The 20,949-nt window shown below is 47.8% G+C and overlaps 1 protein-coding gene across 19 annotated transcripts in view; it reads left to right on the top strand.

Moving 5' to 3' along the window:
* The window catches only part of MEIS2 (Meis homeobox 2), a 338,667-nt gene extending 318,031 nt beyond the window's left edge, over positions 1-20,636 (top strand). For 6 of the 19 annotated variants that reach the window (XM_069638548.1, XM_069638546.1, XM_069638545.1 and 3 more), the window contains 4 exons: positions 6,717-6,775; positions 8,229-8,339; positions 9,290-9,385; positions 19,139-20,636. In XM_069638548.1, the coding sequence (XP_069494649.1) occupies positions 6,717-6,775; positions 8,229-8,339; positions 9,290-9,348 (229 nt within the window). In that variant the 3' untranslated portion in view covers positions 9,349-9,385; positions 19,139-20,636. The remainder of the gene's footprint in view (positions 1-6,716; positions 6,776-8,228; positions 8,340-9,289; positions 9,386-19,138) is intronic. The other 13 variants (XM_069638547.1, XM_069638536.1, XM_069638544.1 and 10 more) reach the window with 5 other exon arrangements.
* Positions 20,637-20,949: the final 313 nt, after the last annotated feature.

Genomic DNA, 20,949 nt, shown 5'->3' with positions numbered 1-20,949 from the left:
CAACATTTGCACCGGAGAGGAGGGGTGGAACGCAACTTGCATTTCCCCCGCTCCCGTCCTCCCTAACATAAAATACTCCAACATGTGCACAGGAGAGATGGGGTGGAACGCAACTTGCATTTCCCCCGCTCTCTTCCTCCCTGCCATAAGCATACTCCAACATTTGCACCAGAGAGGAGGGGTGGAACGCAACTTGCATTTCCCCCGCTCCCTTCCTCCTTGCATAAGCATACTCCAACATTTGCACCGGAGAGGAGGGGTGGAACGCAACTTGCATTTCCCCCGCTCCCTTCCTCCCTGCCATAAGCATACTCCAACATTTGCACCCGAGAGGAGGGGTGGAACGCAACTTGCATTTCCCCCGCTCCCTTCCTCCCTGCCATAAGCATACTCCAACATTTGCACCGGAGAGGAGGGGTGGAAAGCAACTTGCATTTCCCCCGCTCCCTTCCTCCCTGCCATAAGCATACTCCAACATTTGCACCGGAGAGGAGGAACGCAACTTGCATTTCCCCCGCTCCCTTCCTCCCTGCCATAAGCATACTCCAACATTTGCACCGGAGAGGAGGGGTGGAACGCAACTTGCATTTCCCCCGCTCCCTTCCTCCCTGCCATAAGCATACTCCAACATTTGCACCAGAGAGGAGGGGTGGAACGCAACTTGCATTTCCCCCGCTCCCTTCCTCCCTGCCGTAAGCATACTCCAACATTTGCACCGGAGAGGAGGGGCGGAACGCAACTTGCATTTCCCCCGCTCCCTTCCTCCCTGCCGTAAGCATACTCCAACATTTGCACCGGAGAGGAGGGGCGGAACGCAACTTGCATTTCCCCCGCTCCCTTCCTCCCTGCCATAAGCATACTCCAACATTTGCACCGGAGAGGAGGGGCGGAACGCCACTTGCATTTCCCCCGCTCCCTTCCTCCCTGCCATAAGTATACTCCAACATTTGCACCCGAGAGGAGGGGTGGAACGCAACTTGCATTTCCCCCGCTCCCTTCCTCCCTGCCATAAGTATACTCCAACATTTGCACTGGCACACATTTTCATGCTGGCATACTCCAACATTTGCACCAGCACACGTTTTTTTGCTGGCTCAGATGGGGTCTAGGGGGTGGTGGCATTGTAAAGGTTTCCTGCCATAGGTGTATGGCAGACGGCGTTTACTCTATTTGCTCGGCAAAGGGGAGGGCAAAAGGCAGCATACACGCTCGTGCGCCACCCTTTGGCCTCTCCTTTTGCAGAGGGGATCTGTTTACGGTGAAGTGTTAATGGATCCCACTGCCAAATTACGGGCTCATGGAAAATGAGCTCTAATATGTTTTGACGCAAGTGACTGAGAAGGATTAGTTCACTTTTTAGGAAAATCATGTATTTCCTATTCGCAAAGGGCATTATTAGAATGTGCCTGTTAGCAGCCCCGTGTACAGGGGGGGGCTGCGGGGGTATATTCCAGATTGACCCACAGAGACCTGTGTGAGGGGAACCCCGACGCCCTCAAGTGTTTCTAGAAAGCTGCCTGTGAGGCTGGAGGCAGAGACTGTTGGGCTGCAATGGGAGACTGCCACCTAGCTGCGCAGGAGAGAGCTGCAGCCGTGCGTGGCTGCATTGCTTTCATTCCCACCGGCTTCCTGGGACAGGGATAGGACACAGGCTGCGGCTATTTTTCTGTGTATTTCCATTACTGATAATTGATGGCCGTGTTTTTACTCAAAGTGACCCATTAGAACACAAGATGCCAGTACATTTAACTCGAGTTTTTTTGTTGTTGTAAGTGTGCAAAAACAATGCAGTCATTATTTCTGGCACGTAGTCTCCACTTCCTTGTAGCCACAGGAAGTGCCTTTTTAAGGATGTGGGCATCAAGCAGCCCACATTGGGTCTATGGCATGAAACATTCGAGGCGGAGGAGCCAGAGAATGAATGGGTAAGGTCGAGCCGGGGGTGGGGGTTTGGGGGGGGGTGTTCTGACTTCGCTCTTGTGGGCAAACACGAGACAGGAAGATGCCGTACCTGGCTTCCTCACACTCCACCACACACAAGACTACTACTCGGCGTGCTGCCTTCACACCCCACTCCCCCCCCAACAACACAAAACCACCTACCTGGCATCCTGCCTCTCCGCCACACACTCCAACGACACCAAATCCTTATCTGGCACCCGGTCTTTCCACCCTGTCCAATAACATAGACCCCTACCTGTCATCCCCACTCCCCCACAGTATCATATTCACACCTGGCATCCTGTCCCCCAAAAAACAGAGATGCCCAACCTAGCGTCCTGCTGCCCAACCCCTACCACAAAAGACCACACCTGACATCATGCCTTCCCAACCGCACAAGACCCCCCCCCTCCCTCTCCCAGCATGAGACTACTGAAGGCTTCCGAGAGAAACATTATGCAAAACAAAAAAAATCTTACATCACCCTCTCATCACTGGTGTATTATCATGTGTGTGGGTTCATTTTCTACAGGAATGTGAATTTCGCTTCTGCTTTTTAACTTTTGTAGCCTACTACCATTGTTGGGTTTTTGGCCTAAAAGGAAGAAGCGAGTCCGAATTCCTAGAATGAGACCCACACATTGGTAAATACACCAAGGACCCCAATGCAGACACAGCAGGCAGAGCGAGCTGGGAGGATTCAGCTTGTGTTTTGGCCTTGCTGTGTATTAGAACTCGAGTCAAGGTCGAGCACTGGGCCAGGAGCGGCCCAAGCCATGTCTGCCCCCCCCAGCCCCACCCCTATGCAGATTGATCAACAGTGTCGGGTCCCATCAGCCTTTGGTGGACATTCTCGTTTCAAGCCCAGTTGCTGAGTCAGTAAAAATGCAAAAAACCGAGAAGGAACACGGCCAAATAAGCTGTTTTTTGGGAAGGTGCCCACTCTGGGGGGGCCTACAACCATGTTTTAGCTTAGTTCCCACATCCTTGTTCAGTTGCCGAGTCAGCCCCCACATCACCAAACCCAGGACAGAGTGAACATGTCCTTTTTTCTAAAAGTGCATCGGACTTGGGCTAGTCTGTGCCTAAGCTTTTCATCTTTTTCAGGTTTAGGAAAATGAGGCACCTGGTGATGACGTGATTTTCCCAAGATCACACAACGTGGTGGAGCCAGGATTAGAAGGCTGGCCCCCTGTATCCCCATCAGTTTAGTCACTGAGTTGGATCTCCACTGCCTGACTATAGGCCGTGAGCATGTGCTTCATAATGTCAGCTCCATAACCTACCCAGAAATGCCCTGTTTCCCTCAAAGCTGCCACGGTGCTTCCCTCTCTTGGAATGTGCTGTTCTTCCACCCCAGAATTGTACCTGTTGCTCTTCTGGTCAGCACCTGGCTTTCCTTTGGAAATACCCTTGCCCCCAAGTAGGCCCCACTTGAGCCCCAGAGAACTTGGAGGTTGCATCACAGTGCCACGCCACACAATGCCACCTGGGCTGTGGGCACCCACTTCTGAGAACATGCGCCGGTGGTGATGATGTCGAATATTTCAGAGACTTCTAACACCCTGAGCCCTTTCACTGTCCAAGGTAAAGCGAGGTCACCCTGACTGACCACCTCGTTTCTTTAAGGTATAAGGAATGAATTAAATTGTCCGGCGCATCTGTATTTATTTACCTTGCTCTGAACATGAGCCCCGAGTTAGGAGAGAATGAAAAACTGCGGGCACTTATACATGAATTACGAGCCAAATTAGAAGCAGCTTTTCCTGGGGGGGGGAAGGTAGCGCAAAGTAGAGTATGCCCTAGAAGCACCCCTTTTTTGTTGCCACTATTCACCTGGGCAGTTACCCTCTCGACGTCCCACTGCCCCAGCAATGCCAGAAAAGAAATCTCCCCAAGCCGTTGCTGGCCTCCAAAGGACCCCCAAACAGTTACAGGCTGCAGGAGTGCCAGGGCTGTTGCGGGCCTGTGTTAGCGATAAAACTTCAGAGGTCTAATTGATGTCTCGGCTGCCCTAACAATCTCTCCCGAAAGCACGAGTGCCTGCCAGAGCCTGGACCTCATTTACAGCAAGCTGTGGAGGGGGGCCGTGTCCTCAGCCTAGAAAAAGGGGGCCATCCGACCTGATCATGTTCATGCTTGTCTTTGCCCCTCAAAACCACCTGCTCAGGGCCTGGGGTCGCCAGGGGTTGCACTGGTCTCCCTTGCTACCCCTAAAAAGGAAATTAAAAAAATGATTATTATTTTTTATTTTTTTAATGGAAGCTCCTGGGCTGTTGCTATGGGCTGTTCGTTTCTGGAGTGCCTGGCTTTCTTGATCAGGCCTCTTAAAAAAAAAAACAGGGGGTTCTACAAGTGTAACACTGAGCAGTGACCCTACATAAGAAAGAATGGGAATAACAAATCATTTGTCTCTCTGGAATTCTATACAATAATTGCTAGACTCATTAAAGGTTCATTTCAGGCACATTTCAGGGGGTGAGTCACTAATTTAGTCTGTTCTTGAACACCTCAAATTCACATTGCAGACAAAAACTTCAAAAAAGCATTTAGAGTAGAATAATAAGCATCCATTTCGGACTATGTATTTTGCTTTTCGCAAGTTGCAGTTACAGCATGTTTTTTTCTGCCGCTGTCTCTTTTCTGATCATCACAAGCCATTCCATCTCAGTGTCCTCGGTCACTTGACAAAATCCTTGTGCCTAAAAGCTTGTGTACAGTGTAGAAATATTTGACCATAGCACATAAAGGGGCCCTTGATTTTATTGTGCTACAATGAATGCTTTGTTGTAAAGTGTGTCCTATCGTCATGGAATGCCCGTTCAGGATGTTTGTTTGCATGTATGAGATAACGAGTGACCAGTGTACGGGATGCCGTGTGAGTGCGCTGCTTCCCCTGCGTTACTCTAAATTCTTTAATAAACAGTTATGAACCCTCCCAATGGTATGTATTTTGCCCACCTCTGAAGCCTGAAGAGTAGATCCACGCAGGCTTGACATGTGGCCAACTTTGCACCAGACCTGCAGATGAACTGGCCTGATGTTAAATCTCAGTTAACAGTTTGATGATGTCCACTACAGAGTGTAATTTGCTTTCTGACTTTGAGAACATTCAGACATGTAATTTCTCATTTTACTATAGCCGGTAAGATAGCTATAGCCGATAAGATAGCTCAGTGGGTTGAGCGCTTGCTGCTACGATGTGTATATGATCTGTAGGTTGCAGTTTCAAATTCCGGCAATGCTAACTCAGCCTTTCATTATTCTGAGGTTGATAAATGAGTACCAACACAGGTTGGCTGATATTGTATGTATATTTGTTCTATATAAAGCACTTAAGCATAAATGCTATATAATAACACATCATTATCATTTGGCCTTGGACATCTGCTTGCATTGACAGTAATTTGGTAATATGGGTTTATACACACTGATGTTAATGATACAGTTAATGATACATATGGTGATCCATTCTTGTATGAAATGTATATCACATTACAGTGATATCGTAACCATATTTTTCAGTGTACTTAGGATCAGAGCTATGTGAGACCACTTCCTGTTTTATCAAGGGGTGAAAGGTTGTGTTCCGTCACTTCCCGTGATATCCCTTTGTGGTGGGGTCAAATGACATTACTTCCTGTGGTGTCATCAGAGGTCAAGGGTCATGTGATGTCACTTCCGCTAGCCCTGGCATTTTGGTGAAATGACGTCCCTGTCATCCCTGTCCCCAAACTATAATCATCCTGTTCATATACTGTTCTCCTGGAAGTAACAGTCTGCCCCTAAGCTCAGCTGGTGAGCGGGTCTGCTGCAGAGGCCTGTGCGCTACCTGCAGGTACTCACTTGGTAAATCTCCTAGACACACTCTTTTGTGTGAGAACAGATGTAATGTATATTTTTATTCGACTATCCCCAAGCCATAGATTCAGCAAGCGTGATACTTGTTCAGTTACTTGCAGCAAATTCACATTGCATAAGAAATAGAAATACTTCGTTTCTCTGCTTAACATTTCACAGAGCCAAGAAAAATCTATTACATAAAACACACAATTCTCCCAAGTCAAGAGGTTTGAGCCGGCAGTTGCTCTTCAATGACTCTGGTCTTCCTCACTCCCAGCCAAAGGAGTTCATAGCAGGCCACCGTTTGGGACACAGGTGTACACAGCCAGCACAGCATGTTGCTCAGCAAGCCCTGTTTTTCCCGTTGCATTCTGGTACATAGTCCAGGATTCACCATTGCAGAAGAAGCCACAATGGACAAACCTGTTCAGGCAACCCCATCTGTGTGACCTACTGACACTTCATTGGGAACCGAGGCAAGAAGTAGGGCTATCAAGTCTAGCAGTATAGGGCCTTTTCTTGTAGGGTGGCTCTGCATACCAATAACAGGGATGATGTCTGTCTTGCTTTTTTGCTTCACTCTTGCATGTGTTCTGATTGAATGTAGTGTCATTGTTTCGGGGCCCGTTTCAGACCTTCTAGACACATGGCGCTATCGGAAAGTTTGGTGGGTTTCAGGCGCCACTTGACACGTCACTGGCCCAGCCCTACCTGTCTATGAGAGAACATGGCTTCTACCTGATCTGTCGCACGTGAACTGCATTTGGGTTCAAGCAAAACAAGGTCATTAGATGCAAACTTTAGATGTCTCCTAAAAGCTGCCGTCGTTGATGCTTTAACTCTGTGCCTCAAGAACTAGAACTTCACATCAAAAGGTTTCTGAGAACATATTGATTGAGCAAGTGCGTCTTTCCTTTTCTCTCCCTCTGCAGGTTCATTAACGCCCGGAGAAGAATCGTACAGCCTATGATCGACCAGTCGAATCGAGCAGGCAAGTCTGAGGTTTAATCACCCATCATGCCACTTGCTGGATTGTGCTGTTGTCACTTCTCATTCCTTTGCGCGACCACTTTTGTCCAGTTCCTGCTTTTCCATAAAGGCCCACAGAAGCCTCAATAAACTGCTAATCTTTTTCCAAGTCCCACACGGGCCCGAGGAAATCCTCCTCGGGTTATTATTGCCTGGGACGTTTTTCACCTGCTAAATAGATGCCTATGGCAAAGCATTCTGGGTAACGCCCGCCCCCACCCCCTTTCTTGTATCCCCAGAATGCTGCTGTAGGACGCAAGTGCTCTAATTGGTGCTAATTGGAGATTCCCCACCCTGACTCTTACTGAAACTGCTTTTTTATTTTCTCACTGAATTGGTAATTGGGCACAAGTACCCACTGCCACAAGCAGTTTGCTTGAGTGTGAGGTCTTGAATAACTAACTCATTTCTGCCCGGCATCCAATCATGGCGGCGGCTTTATCTGTCGCTTTGCATTCTTATTGTGCCCATTCATTTGCAGCAACTATTCAACGTCTCTACATCTCGTTGCGCGCTTCTGGGGAATTAGAATGGCATCACATATCCTCATGCACCGTGCATTTCACTCCCAGCCTTGCCATGCCACATTGACTCTCTCCCACCCAAGAGAGCATGTGCAAATGAGGCCGCAGCACTGACCCGGCCCTATATCCTCAGGGATTCCCTTCTGGCACATGAACCCCGGAATAATATGGCAGCTTTGAGGTCAAAGTAGTCCCGAGGGTTTGTTAAAATGGCTGCCAGCTCAGAAGAAATGAAACCCCATATAGGGAGCTTCATTGTCAGTAATAGCCCCCTACTTTACCCAGTATGATTGAAACTTGTCTCGGAAGGATAGTTCAGGGGCAATGTGCTCGCCTTTGAAGCAAGACGAGGTGGAGCGACAGAGGTTCGATCCCTGGGTCCGTGCTTAGAAACCTCCCGCTATCAAGCGCGTTATAAAAAACCAATCATAAACGTGGGTACAACATTGACGTCCCTTTTTACACATGTTCATTTAATTGAGCAATCATTACCTCCATGCCAGGCATTGTATTGTTTAACGCGCCGGTAAATTCGTGGTTTACCCCTTGGGCCTCTCCATTGATCTGTCTAGCTTCATCAATTCCTGGTCGATAAACTTCCATATCATTGTCATATGAATGCACTTAGAAGACACCGCTCTGTAAAATGCAGAGACATGGGGCGAGTTATGGAAAGGGAGTCCTCCTGTGTTGGGTCTTCACTCGTGGGCCATGCGCTGGGTTCTGTCAAAGTGGGGTGGAACTGGGTTCACAGCCCTGGGTGGAGAAAGCCAGCGGGTTCCTCCTGACTCCGCGTCTGTTGCGTGTTTCAGTCCTGAAACTGGAACAATTGCTGATTGTTTGGTGTGTCTTTCTTCTCTCTCCTCTGTGTCCACCATTGACCACAACCAGGTTTTCTTCTTGATCCTTCAGTGAGTCAAGGAGCAGCGTACAGTCCCGAGGGCCAGCCAATGGGAAGCTTTGTATTGGATGGTCAGCAGCACATGGGCATCCGACCTGCAGGTAGGTCTACGCCAATCATCTCCACCTTCATCACGACAGGGCTGGGGCTACCGACACCATTACAGATTGCCATTGGGGACGCCACTTTTGGCACTATTATGTCACAGACTATTCCATGGATATTACTTTTAGGGGCCCATAATTCATGGGTGTTGGGATAGCCACATTTTTTTAAAACACTGGTGTTTGACAGATATCATTTTGATGAAAGTTGTTACAGGAGAAAATAATTATTGTAGATTAACATCAAAATGGCAACATTGCTTTTGAAGCAAATAACTCCTTTCAGGCTCACACTCTCTTTCTCTCGCGCTGTCTCTCGTCTCTCTCTCTCTTTTTCTTTCTCTCAAAAAAACACATGTGCTCAAAGACACGAACCGAAAGATACCCTGTTCCCTGCGGAACTGTCACTCGTGGTATTGAAGACCTTGCATACCTGGACACACATCTCCAAAGTTGCCCCGGGGCTGGATTTTGATTCCCAGCACAGCGTTATATGTTAGCAAGAGCTTGGTACTGGAGGTGAACCGTTCCTGTGGAGTGTGCCTTTAGGGAGTGCATGGGCTCAGAGGTGTCTTTTCCTTTTCCTCACTATATTGCACCCCAAGGGAGCAGAGGAAGGGGGAGTGCCTTTGGAACGCTTTCAGGTTCAGGGCTTAGAGGGTTCTAGCTCTCCCTGTGACTCTGGATGCCCCGACTTGCCTGATGTTCGCCTGTACTGGCATGTCATGTTGGGTTCCCTATCTCCTATCCCCATACAGTCGGGTAGGTGTAGCTTCTCCCAGAATGCTCTCTCTGGCATGAGAGTAGAGTAGTGAGTACTGATGGCGAGCATGAAGCAAGTTGGTCTTTGTGCGCTGTGCCGCCAGCACCGTGCTGCGTGCCCTTGCACTTCATTGTTCACTTTTCCTGACCTTCTGCCATCTTCTTGGATTTTCTCTCTCTTCTAGGGCCTATGAGTGGAATGGGCATGAACATGGGCATGGACGGGCAATGGCACTACATGTAGCCACCATCTTGTAAAGCAATCGCAAAGCCAGGGGGAAGTAAGTATAGTCAGGCTTTTTTTTTTCCCTTGACTGATGCTACTGCCATATTTTTTCCCCTAATTACCCCCGCCCATTTTTATTATCTTCCTTTTGTCCTTGCCCATAGTTGCATGCCTTTCCAAAATAGGTGCCTTTGCCATGCCTTTTGCTGAGAACACAGCCTCATGCTCAGATTGCAGCAATGTTCCAGTACCGTCCCTCCATATGTGGGTGTATGTTTGTTCACATTCTCCAAAGAAAGAATGGTACCGTACCCTTAAGAATGGTGTATATTGCTTCCCCTAAGTTTGTACATGTGCTTAAGATAAGGCCAAGTACTAGCGCTTTACTTATAGTCGTATCATCATAGAGGCCGCTACTGCCCCTTTAAATATGGTCAAGTTCTTCAGAGGAGGACAACTACTGTTTAATTACTACATGTTCAAGTTCTTTTGTACTGTCCCTTTAAGAATGTCGGTGTTATTCAGGGGAGTTCAAGCACTGTCTCAGGAAACAAATTCAGGGCCTTTTAGAAAATGGAGACTAGTGTCACTTTCGATGTTGTCTGGATCAGCAGACCAAGAGTCTCCTTCTGGCTCGATACGGAACCATTTGTGGTCCTAAGGTCTTGCATAAACGTGCAGGCACTTTTTGGTTACCAGCGTTGCTATTTGCAGAGAAATGCAGACACTGTTCCATTACTGGCTTTCGGTCGTACTAAATACTGTCCTGATTAAAATAACAGTGCAGCCTTGCAGAGAAGTGCAGGACTCAGACCACAGTGGTTCAGTCTTGCAGACATTGCCTCCCAGCTATGATACGATATGATTTGCTATTGAAGTGTTTCTAGGCTAGGTTTGAGCTTTATAAATCCCCTTTCCCAGGTGTACACTGTGCCATTCATAATACGCAGTTTTGCCGGGCACGGCGGAGATCGCGCCCTGTATAGTACTGCTGTTGTGCACAGCAGTTTGATTTATTGATTAATTGTATTTGTTGGTAGCGCCCAGACCCGGAGGTATCAGACTGTAGAATTAAGAAGAAATGTTCTGGAGAGAAGTCGGGGTTCTGTACCCTTAAGGGCCCATGAGAGCAGCAGTAGTTATCAGTATTGTATCCAAGTACTGATGCCCTCACAGAAGCACCGGTTGCATATACTGTGTGTCACCCCTAAATAGGGCAGTGGGCACATCAGGTCAAGCTGGCGCCCGCAGGCTTGCAATTGGTGTCTTGTGGGTACCAATCGGATGACAGTGAAATGGGGCGAGCTCCACCTGAGCACTGAAGAGTGGCATAAATCTGTCAGACCAGCTTTAAGGCCCAGATTGTTGTATATGCAAAAGTGACACCACTTCGACAGCAGTGACAACACACTCTGAAACCTCTGTGTTTAAATGACTGTTCCCATGTGCTGGCTGACCTCTTTAGAATATTATTTTAATTCTAGGCGAGGAAAGAAAAGTTGAAACATGCCATTTGCGCTAGTCTTGTGTCCAGGCTATAGCTACTTTTTTAAATAACACATACATTTTGCACATCACGTGGCCATCTTCCTTATCATAACCCCATCTTGCACCTCAAGTTCCACATAGCGCATCCATTTTGCACATCACGTGGTCATCTTGCATATCATGTACCCCTCTGGCATATTATGCTTCTATCTTGCACCTCAGATGCCACATAACGCATCCATTTTGCACATCACGTGGCCATCTTGCATATCATGTACCCCTCTTGCATATTATGCATCATGTGCCCTTCTTGCGCAGCCATCATACATGCATCTGGTACAAAATACATTCCCATCGTGTTCCTCATGGACACATTTTGCTCCTAAAACATACACCTTGCGCCTCAAGCAGCGATCGTCCTCCTCAAGCACCCACCTTTCACATCACACACGCGTCTTGCATATCACACACCCGTATTGTTCATCTCATGGGGATCCTGCAGATCACAAACCTGTCCGGCAGCTCTTTATCAAGAGTGTTCCCCCGAGAAGCAAACATGACTATGCAAGTGACAAATGCTCATTGAGGGGTACGAAATCTATGCGCATTTTCCGCTACTCCATGGGACGACGCCTGCCTTGAGGAAACCCGAGAGGCCTGCCCGGCCCATCCACTCTGCCCAGTTCCAGGCATTTCCTATCACACAGACTCGCTGCCACCGGTTGCACCATTGCTCGCCTCTGACTTTTTGTTATCACTTTGCCCACCTCTCCCTCCAATCATTTAATGTACACGTTTAGTTTTGCAAAATTAATGTGTTATTGGTAACGTCTCCGATCTCCATGTAACCTTCAGAACTTGACACAAAACCTCTTGTGAGGACTCCAGTGTGTATGAAACCCCAGACTTAGAAGCACGTGCCACATCAGGTCCCAGGACTGATAGAATTGATCCTGAAATAGAGAACATGATACGCTAATCCACAATATGTCCCTGGTACAGACCACAATGCTTGCGATGGGACCGCAGGCACGGGGCACAATACTGCAGATGAAAACCACCATCCATGCATGCAAACATCCATATGGTACCTCTGGGATCTCCAGAACTGGACCCAATACTGCAGGATATAGCTCAATGCTCCCGGCACGGCCGACAGAACTGGAAACATTCATTCCAGTAGAACCGCTACGTATTTACACAACGCTAAAACATGTAGCCCTCTACAGCGGTGGTCTATCAATCCAAAGAGACCCACACACGTTGTGGTCGCATATCTCATACCTAGATGACAAAAACTCCCGAGAACTTTGAAGTGGTGGACAATTGTTCTTTATAGGATCTTGAGGGAGTTCAAAACAGGTGCCAGTGCTTTGGCTAAGAATGTAACACTGCTCCTCTGAACTTTCTCAAGGCTGGCGGCCCCTAGCGCTACTATCAAAAAATGGAGTGATGTTTCAGAGCACCCAAAAGTCCTCCAATATTCTGCTTTCTGCCCATAGTAGCTAAAAAAGGGAACTGTCAAAAACATTGGCACTCAGAATCTTTGTAAAGTGCGCGACTCATCTGTGGCCTGCACCAAAGCGCGCGCAACGTCGCGTTACATGGTATATCAGTGTGCCATGATGCTGGAGATTAAACCCCAATACCTTGATGAAACCAGCCGGTAAATATAAATTGGGGGCTGAGACTTCATCTCAGATGTCAAAGGGGGTGCACTGCGCTTCTCTCCGCAGTCAAACCTCTGGAAATGCGGGCAGCACTGAAGGAGGCAATGTCCCCAAAACAGACATAGAGAGCGCATTTGCTCAGCTTGGATAATCCTTAATACAGGCCATAGAATTTCCAGCCTATTTAATTACAAAACATATTTTATGCTTCATGAGCAATTACATTAATAGCGCAATAGCGAATAATATTAGCCTCTCCTGATTTGATTAGGCCGCCAGGCAATATAGATGTGTGGTCGTTAATTACCAGCAGGCCCTGAGCAGACTGCAGGCGGTGGCATTGTCTTCACGGGTTCCGAGCACTCCTGCTAATAACGGGCCCTCCATCTACTTAACAGCATGCCTGCATCCGATAAACCGCAGATTAGCGCGTACAGTGTCAGAAACATCTGTTGGACTTCTCTCCCGAGGTCACGTGGAGGTGACTGCCGGGCGCTGGCCCGTCGACCCATGAAACACGTCACGGGTGCGTCGTGAAAGGCAGCAAACTGACTAGCTTGACTGCAGCGTGCGAGGAGTGCGTGCCTCTGCATGTGCGGGGCGAGCCCCCTGACGATAAGAGGGCTGTGGTGGGATGTCTAGACATGGGTTTTAGGCTTAATATTTGTCCATTTTCTGATTTACAAGCATGATGTACTGAGCCTGCCTTGTCACCTTCCTGCTACCCCTGACCTCTGCCCCTGGGTAATCTCCCGAGAGCACTACGGCGGGAACACCCCCGCCCCCTTAAAGTTCCCTGCTCCGACTCCTGCCAACATGTTGAGGGCCTCTCGGAGCGGTGCTGTCCTTGGGAAACGCTGCTGTGTGGGAGCAGGGGGCAGAGCAGGCAACGCTCCGCCAGCAGTGGCCTGGGCCTCTGTGCTGGCCTCGCCCAACTACTGGGCTGAGCGCCCGCCCCAGCACTGTTCCCTTCTCACACCACCACTGTTGATGGTGCAGGTAGTCAGAGCAAGTTTCGGGTACGCAAGCTACAGTCCCACTCTCGTGTTCAGGGCCCCCGCAGGGAACTTTCACCCCAGAAGCGCAACACGCGTGTGCGTCTTTTGGCAGGAAAGCAGCCCCTTTGCCTTAAGAGACTCCGGGCAAAGGCTCTGACCACAGCCATATTCTGAAGGGTGGCTCGCCTTAAAAGCCCTGCTTGCCAAAGAGGCCCCCGCTTGCTTAGGTGGTGCCAGGATTGTTTAGGTGCCCCCTCCATGTTATCATCGATGTGGTTGTCGCTATGTTTTAAGCTTGTTGAGCAAAGTAGGCCTAAAACAACAAGCGGACCATCCCTAAACGAGGACACGTCTATGGTGGTTGAACATCTTTGAGTGGTGTCTCTGCTTGGTTGGCGTTCATGTTTGAAGCCCCCTGCTTAATTAGATATAGATAATCAAGGCAAAAGAGGGACTTTCCTCGTGGGACTGCCATGAAGATTGGGGGTGCGGACACTCAGCATAACCGCCTTGGACGTTTCATTTCCATCCGGCCGGGGATTTTGAGATGAAGTCTAGAAGAAGTAAGGGTGGCACTTGACACTTGTTCACCGATGCAGGGAATATTTGCACTGCTGAAAAGGGACTTTGCACTGCCTACATAAACCCTGATTCGTTGAACTGTGCAAAGTGTATTTTGTGTCAGTGCAAAGTCTTTTTTGCAGTACAAAATGAACTTTGCATTTGCATAGCTCCATGAATCAGGATTTGTGTCGGCAGGACAAAGTCACTTTTCAGCAGTGCAAAGTCACGTTGAGCCGTGTAAAAAAAATCCACGAATCGGGCCCTTGGAGTTAAATTGCAAGAGCACGTTTCCTTGAATGGTAAAGCCACGAAGCGCCAGAGGGGGCGTCAGAGTACAGTAAACCAGAATTCACAAGCTGGCGATCACATTTCGCCACGGCTCAGCTTCCCACCCAATCTGCCTCCTCTTCGGCTGATCTCTTCAGACGCCACCAGGCGCTGGCCTCTGAAAAGGGGGGCACCGCCGATGCGCGTGTGACATGTCCCCGAACGGTGCCTGGACCTTGGGCACAGATCCAGGGCTATCCTAACCTTGTTACAGGCCAAACTTGGCAAGGAGAGGACGGTGCCCGCCTGGTGATCTCTCAAGCCGTGCCATCTGGTTACTGCACAGTCTGTAAAAACGTATATTTTTTTTTATTTGAAAAAGAAAAAACTACAGTTTAAACACAAGGCAAAAACTTTTGTTTAAAAAAATAGAAAAGAAATCCTTACACAACCTAATAAAACCCAAATCATAAAAAAAGACAAAGGAAGAGAAAAGAAGAAGGGACAGAAAGGAAACATTCTTAACATTCACTCTCAAGTGTCGTGACAGGATGTTACACATCCCGCCAAAAACTTAATATGACGTTTGAAATGTTGTAATGTAGGAGCAGTGTTCCTAAACTAAAAAAGCAGACATTTTAAACAGGTGAGATATAGTTTCATTGTTTTCCTTTTGTGGTGGCCTCTCACTTGGCACTGCACAAGTGACGGATGTGCCCCAGCCATTAAAAGCAACACTGCTGCCTCACATGGCTGGGAGCAACACAGTTAGGGGACTTGACAGGCCTTTGGAAGGGTCTAATGGCTGCTTTCAACTTTCCGCTCTCGCTGAGCCGGGAAATAGTTGGCCTGGACTTCTGGGCTGAGTGGCATGATGAGAGTTTAGGCAGGGCTGGCTTCCCCAAATGTGGACTCTGGCAGGCTGGTGGCATCTTTTTGTCTCTGTTGCATTTCTTGCCAGTGCTGCCCCCTCCGCCCCTCACCCACAGAGCAAACAGCCTTCAAAAGCCTGGGCAAGTAGGAGTCTAAAGCATGCTTGGGGAGGGTCAGTCAGTTATTGCTGACTTTTCCAACGCTATTGGAACATTTGAGGCACTATACAGTGTTTACCCCTCCCCCCTAAAATAGTGGGTTGGAATCAGGGAGGGAAGCCGCTTGACCTGCAGGTACGGGTCTCAAGCATGAACAAAACTCTCTGGTCTGAAGGCAGATTGATTGAGGAAGCGAGGAAGGGATAAGAGGGTCAACCTGGAAACGCTCACTGGAGACACATGGCGCGGGACCACCCCTCGTAAGGTAGCATGGCCGACTGGAAAGACAGGGGGCATACGACACATTCTTGCACCCAGGATGTGGGAATGGGGCTCCTCATCAACATGCGGCAGGTCTATGCAGATTCCAGGAGGAACGTCTCAATTGTTGCTGCTAGGCGATTGCTTGCTTCACATCTTTGGATTTAAATGAAGATTCTGCGTTTTTCCTTTCTTTGGTCTCCGGTAAAAACAAAAAAAGGACTTAGCATTTACTGCCTCCACTTCACACAGGACACCAATCATCGTAGTGGGGCTATAGCCTGCCAAACCCCCTCTCCGGCCACACCCCATCTCCAGCCATCTGATCCTCCCTTTTCAGATGCTGTCTGTTTGGCCTTAAAGTCAAAGCGCTGTTGCTTTTAGGAGACTTCAGCATATGGATGGAAAGCAGCCAGGATGCATGGGCCCTGGATCTGGACTGCTCTTCCTCCAACACAGCCTGACTCTGGCCTCCATATCCTCCCCTGGACCGGCCACTTGGTAGTTCCTTGGGATATTACAGTCTAGCTTGCCCATTATTTCCATCTAGTGACTACCATTTACTCCCTACTGATGAATGGCAGCCTTGCTAGCAGATCGATGGTCCATGGAAGAGCCTCTCGTCCATTGATGAATCTTAATCTTTTAAAACTTTGTGAAATACTTCAAGATTTACTTGTCCCCAGCAGACTCAAATTGAAGCGTGAGCGCTCTAAATGCAACAGACGACAGGATGTCGCTTTCTAGAGAGGGAGTTCTGCTTACTCTACAATCCAGAGGCTTTCCATGCATATAAAGAAAACCAAAGGCCTGATTATTGCCAGTAAAGTCATCATGATATCATGGTGGTTGCCGCTCGCACTGCTGCATCTAGCGCTCTGCAACAACCAATCCACCAATTGCAGCCAAGAAGGAAATGGTATTTCAGAAGACATTTTGCCTGTAAACTGCCCTCCCAGAGAATGTCAGGAGTTTGGGTGACAGCAGCATGTGAGGCCTGCAGGCTCAGTTTCACTGACTTTGCTCAGCTCCCTGGAAGGTCACCTACCACTTCGTAGCATTAATGGTTGTCCAGGTTCCCCCAACACTCTTCCAATCAAATACTTAGAAAATTACAAAACAGAATACCCCAATAGTTGGGAAAGTAGTGCATACGTATTCACCTCCAGGACTGATCCGAATGGCATTTGCTCCTGGTTCTGCTCCTGGTAGGCTTGTCCTGGCAGACAGACTGCACTCCTGGCTGATGAACCATCATGTTCGGCAGCCCTTTCATATTGCAACAGCCCCCCATCTCTGGTGCCCCCTGCAGGCCCTGTCAACTGGGTAAATAACCTAGTCGGGAATTTGATCCTACATCTTCCCTATCTAACGAAGATTCCTTCCTCAATCTTAACCAACAGAGATACACTGTGAATGCCAAATTAATGACTAAACCGAAGTTGAGCGTGTGTGTCCTAAGCCGCTGAGAGTTATCAGCGCCTTCCACACCCTTTTACCAGGCCGCCTGATGCAAATCAGCCACTGGCATGCAGTACTTCCGTACACAGGGCCTCGTTCTGAGTTTGGTGACAATTCAGCTGAATTACCCCTAACATAGGATACTGTTACCACCACTTGGTCCTGTGTGTTTACCACGGGATTACAAGTGGTGGTAGGGTAGTGTTAGTCCCTATTTTTTGGCGGAATAACTGAGTGGTATTTACACCGATTTTTGGAGCAAAAGTGGAGGATTTACTGAAGGTAAATCCTCAAAAAATTGGCAGAATTACCACTCGGTTATTCCTCTGGTGGTAATTCTGCCAAAACTGGTACTTTGGCTTTGCAGGAAAAATTGAGGTAATTCTGTTACCATAAAAAAGTGCCATTTATGGAATTACCTCCATTTTTGTCTAGCACCGCCATAGCCGGAATGAGGCCCACCCTTCCTTACTAACCGAGCACAGGCAACTTACCTGCCTCCTAGTGTTCCTTCATTCCATTGCCTGTGTGTCCTTTAGAAGATCTCCTTGCTAAACTTGTGGTGCACTTCTGCATATGCCCCGCCTGCACCCAGAGGCTCTTGACAGGAATGTCATCTCTGCTCATGTCTGCTGAGTACGGTTGGCTGCTGGATGAAGTATTGACTTCCTAAAAGGAGACCGTTGCTAAGCAAATGTCCTCGTTGTCACAGGATAAAGAAGCACATTTGAGCACCAGTTGCTGTCCAGCCAAACTCTCCCTCTGCCCAGCAGTCAGGCGATGCCTCTCTCAGGTGGAAGCAGTGATGAAGCCCTGCCTTTTCCATCAGAGGATTGAAGGAAATACCCCCTTCCTCCAGATTTCCTGAGATCCATCCCCACTTCTGTCTTGGTTTGTTTAGGCCTTACTCCGGCCTTTAGCAGATACAGAGCTGTGCCTGCCTGCCTGCCTGCCTGCTTGGCCGCAGCAGCAGCAGTTCTATTTTATTTCTGGCCCAGCTACACTTGCTCTTAGTGGACACACGTATCCCCTTTAAACCCCTTTACATTATCTCTGGAGCATTTCACCCCACAGATACGTCCTTTCCCGCCTTTAGGTGCTGCGCAAACAACCCATTGCAAGTGGGCGTGAGTACTGGAGGCGGAGTACTCTCACACAGAGGAAGGGTCTTCCCTCATAGGGGAAGGCGAGCGGAAACGGAGGCTCGTGTCAACACAAAGAAAATCTCTCTGTGCCTATTATGACACACATTATCCTAAAACCCATCCCTTCCCTGCAGTAACTCCCAGGAAACCAACCATCAATGTTCACTTCATACAGGAAACCACTGTTTTGGAACCAGTGCCCATGGCAGGGAGTATAGACACAAACCAAGCTCCTTAGGTTGTATGTTCCTTCCATGAGACATGACATTTGATCCCACTAATAGGACGATCCAAACCTGCACAATGTGTATAGGTCATCTGATTGCAAGGTCAAACCTCGGGGTAGGACAAGTCAGGGAGGGCAGACTTGATGTGCGTGAAGCTAGAAAGCAATCTCTGTAGGGGAGCCGATCTGCGACATCCCGAGCGGCAAATCAGCCTATCAGCCCCGTTCATAGTCTCAGCATGTTCAACCAATCATTTCAGGTCTCGGGGGGATGAAAAGCGATCAGAGTCGGCAGAGAACCCAGCGAGATTAAAACTATTCTCAAGATCATGAACTGGGCATTCTAGTACTGGGAAAACGCAACTGTAGAGTGAGCAAACAAAGCAACGTGGAGATTCTTAGTAGGCACCGCCTGACTAACTGCCTGTACTGCCTGTACCGCCTGCTCTGGTCTTCATTAGCATCTTCAAAACCATTGACCTGGCTGTAAATTCCCTTTGACCCTGTTATTTATCTCTAGATGATCATTATAAAGGCTCTATTTACAGACACCCTCCCTACTCTGCTCAGATGTATCCGGGCACCTTTGCATATATGTATAAATATGCAGACTTTGCTAGTTCTTAACGTAACATTTGTACTTGAAATATTTTAAATAAAAAGGATTCCAAATTCATTGTTCTCTCTCTTTTTTTAGGTCTGCAAGGCATGTCTGGGGACTACGGACCTCCGGGAGCTCCGATGGGCATGAGTATGGCACAGTCGAGTTACACTGCTCCCCAGTTTACCCCGCACCTTTCTCAGTTGAGACACGGACCCCCAATGCATCCCTATTTGCCAAGCCACCCTCATCATCGGCCAGCCATGGTCCTGCACGGAGGACCCCCTGCCCACTCTGGAATGACTATATCAGCACAGGGCCCTTCCATGCGCAATTCTGCAGATCCCGGCTTTGGCGGACAGTTGATGGACATCCATGCCTAACTGTACAAGGGAACTCAAGGGAAAACAGAACATATTCTCAGACATTTGAGCTTGGACCAGATGTTGACACTTAAAAAAAAGAAAATTCCAGACAGCTGTGATTTATTTTTTACTTTTCTCATTTTTTTTCAATAACAACAGAGGACCAACTTTAAACCAAGAACACAAATGTGAATTCCTGGGCTCACTGAGATGGATACAGTCCTTGGAAAGTTCCTCTGGAAAAAGAAAAACACCAGAAAGAGAGCGCGAGAAAAAGACTCAAAGAGTTTAAAACTACTGTAGTATATAAGCATAGGAACTAAGTTAACTTGTACATTTCTTTCATCACGCGAGTTTTGTTGCCTCAAAATAGTTTTAGAAGAAAGAAACTGATCCTTGTTTTTTCCACACTATGTGTGTTGTTCCCAAAAGAATTACTGTGTTTTGGTACAGCAGCTAAGGTCTCCATCTTTGAAAGACAGCAGCCTGCTTCACCAGAGAGCAGGAGTGCCGACAGTGACGGTCGCACCAGTGGACATCTCTCCTTGCACTGCCTCCTGTTCTATGAAAACGCTGAGAGACCTCTTCTGTTCCTCCACAAAAAGTCCCCTTTCAGTTTCAAGCCCCTCAGAGAGGACACGGAGGCCCTTCTTTTTTGCTTTCTGGCTGGACTCTTCTTCTTCTGTGCTATCAGGTGAAGACCCAGAAGCAAGCAGAAGAGGTCTTCCAGGCAGTCCTCTGAACCGAGGTTTAGACAAAGAAACGAACCCAAATGTTTATAAGTCGGCCTTCTTAATATTAACTGGTCCTTGCACCAAAAAAGCAGCCCTCGAACTTTTATTGTGAACTGAAAGTTTGCGAGTGTGTGTGTGTATGCTTTTTGACGAGAGAGAGCGAGAGAGCGAAAGACAAAATGAAAGTTGAATGGTAACAGACTTCGTACAGAGTTTGGTCTATTAATTGTTCCATGTTAGATATTCTATGTGTTTACCTCAATTGGAAAAAAGAATGTTTTTGCTAGTATCAGATCTGCTGTGGAATCGGTATTGTGTGTCCATAATTTCTTCCTTTCTCAGCACGTGTTCCTCATTAGAAACAAAAAAATGCTCTCACCTTTAAGCTTCGTCAAAAATGTACATTAAAAATACTTGTATGAGGACTGTGACGTTATGTTTAAAAAAAAAAAGTGTTAAGTCACAAAATGCGGTAATAAATATTTCAATTTTTCATTTTTTTGTTGGGCTGTTTGAGTTTTTAATGTGCTGCCCGTAGGGGGTGTTTTTATTTGTAAGCTGCTGTGCCTTGTTTGAAATCAGATGTATATTGTTTTGTGTGCATCAACAGAAATGTTTTTGAAATACAGAGCATTTACACACTTGGACAAGGGCTAATTTAGGCACGGCTGCTTAGTCATTCCAATTACAAAAAAAAGCAGTGGCCCAAGAAAGTATGGAAAAATATCTAATACCTTAAAATTGTCCACAACAAGGAAGGTAGTACGTTTTTTACACTCTTTCCATCTTATACGCATTCTAGGAACTG

The sequence above is a fragment of the Ambystoma mexicanum genome, chromosome 14 (assembly GCF_040938575.1).
Source record: "Ambystoma mexicanum isolate Mex_15411 chromosome 14, UKY_AmexF1_1, whole genome shotgun sequence".
NCBI classification, from domain to species: domain Eukaryota; kingdom Metazoa; phylum Chordata; class Amphibia; order Caudata; family Ambystomatidae; genus Ambystoma; species Ambystoma mexicanum.
The sequence above is the reverse complement of the archived record's forward strand: the minus strand, read 5'-3'. Positions and strand labels throughout refer to the sequence as shown.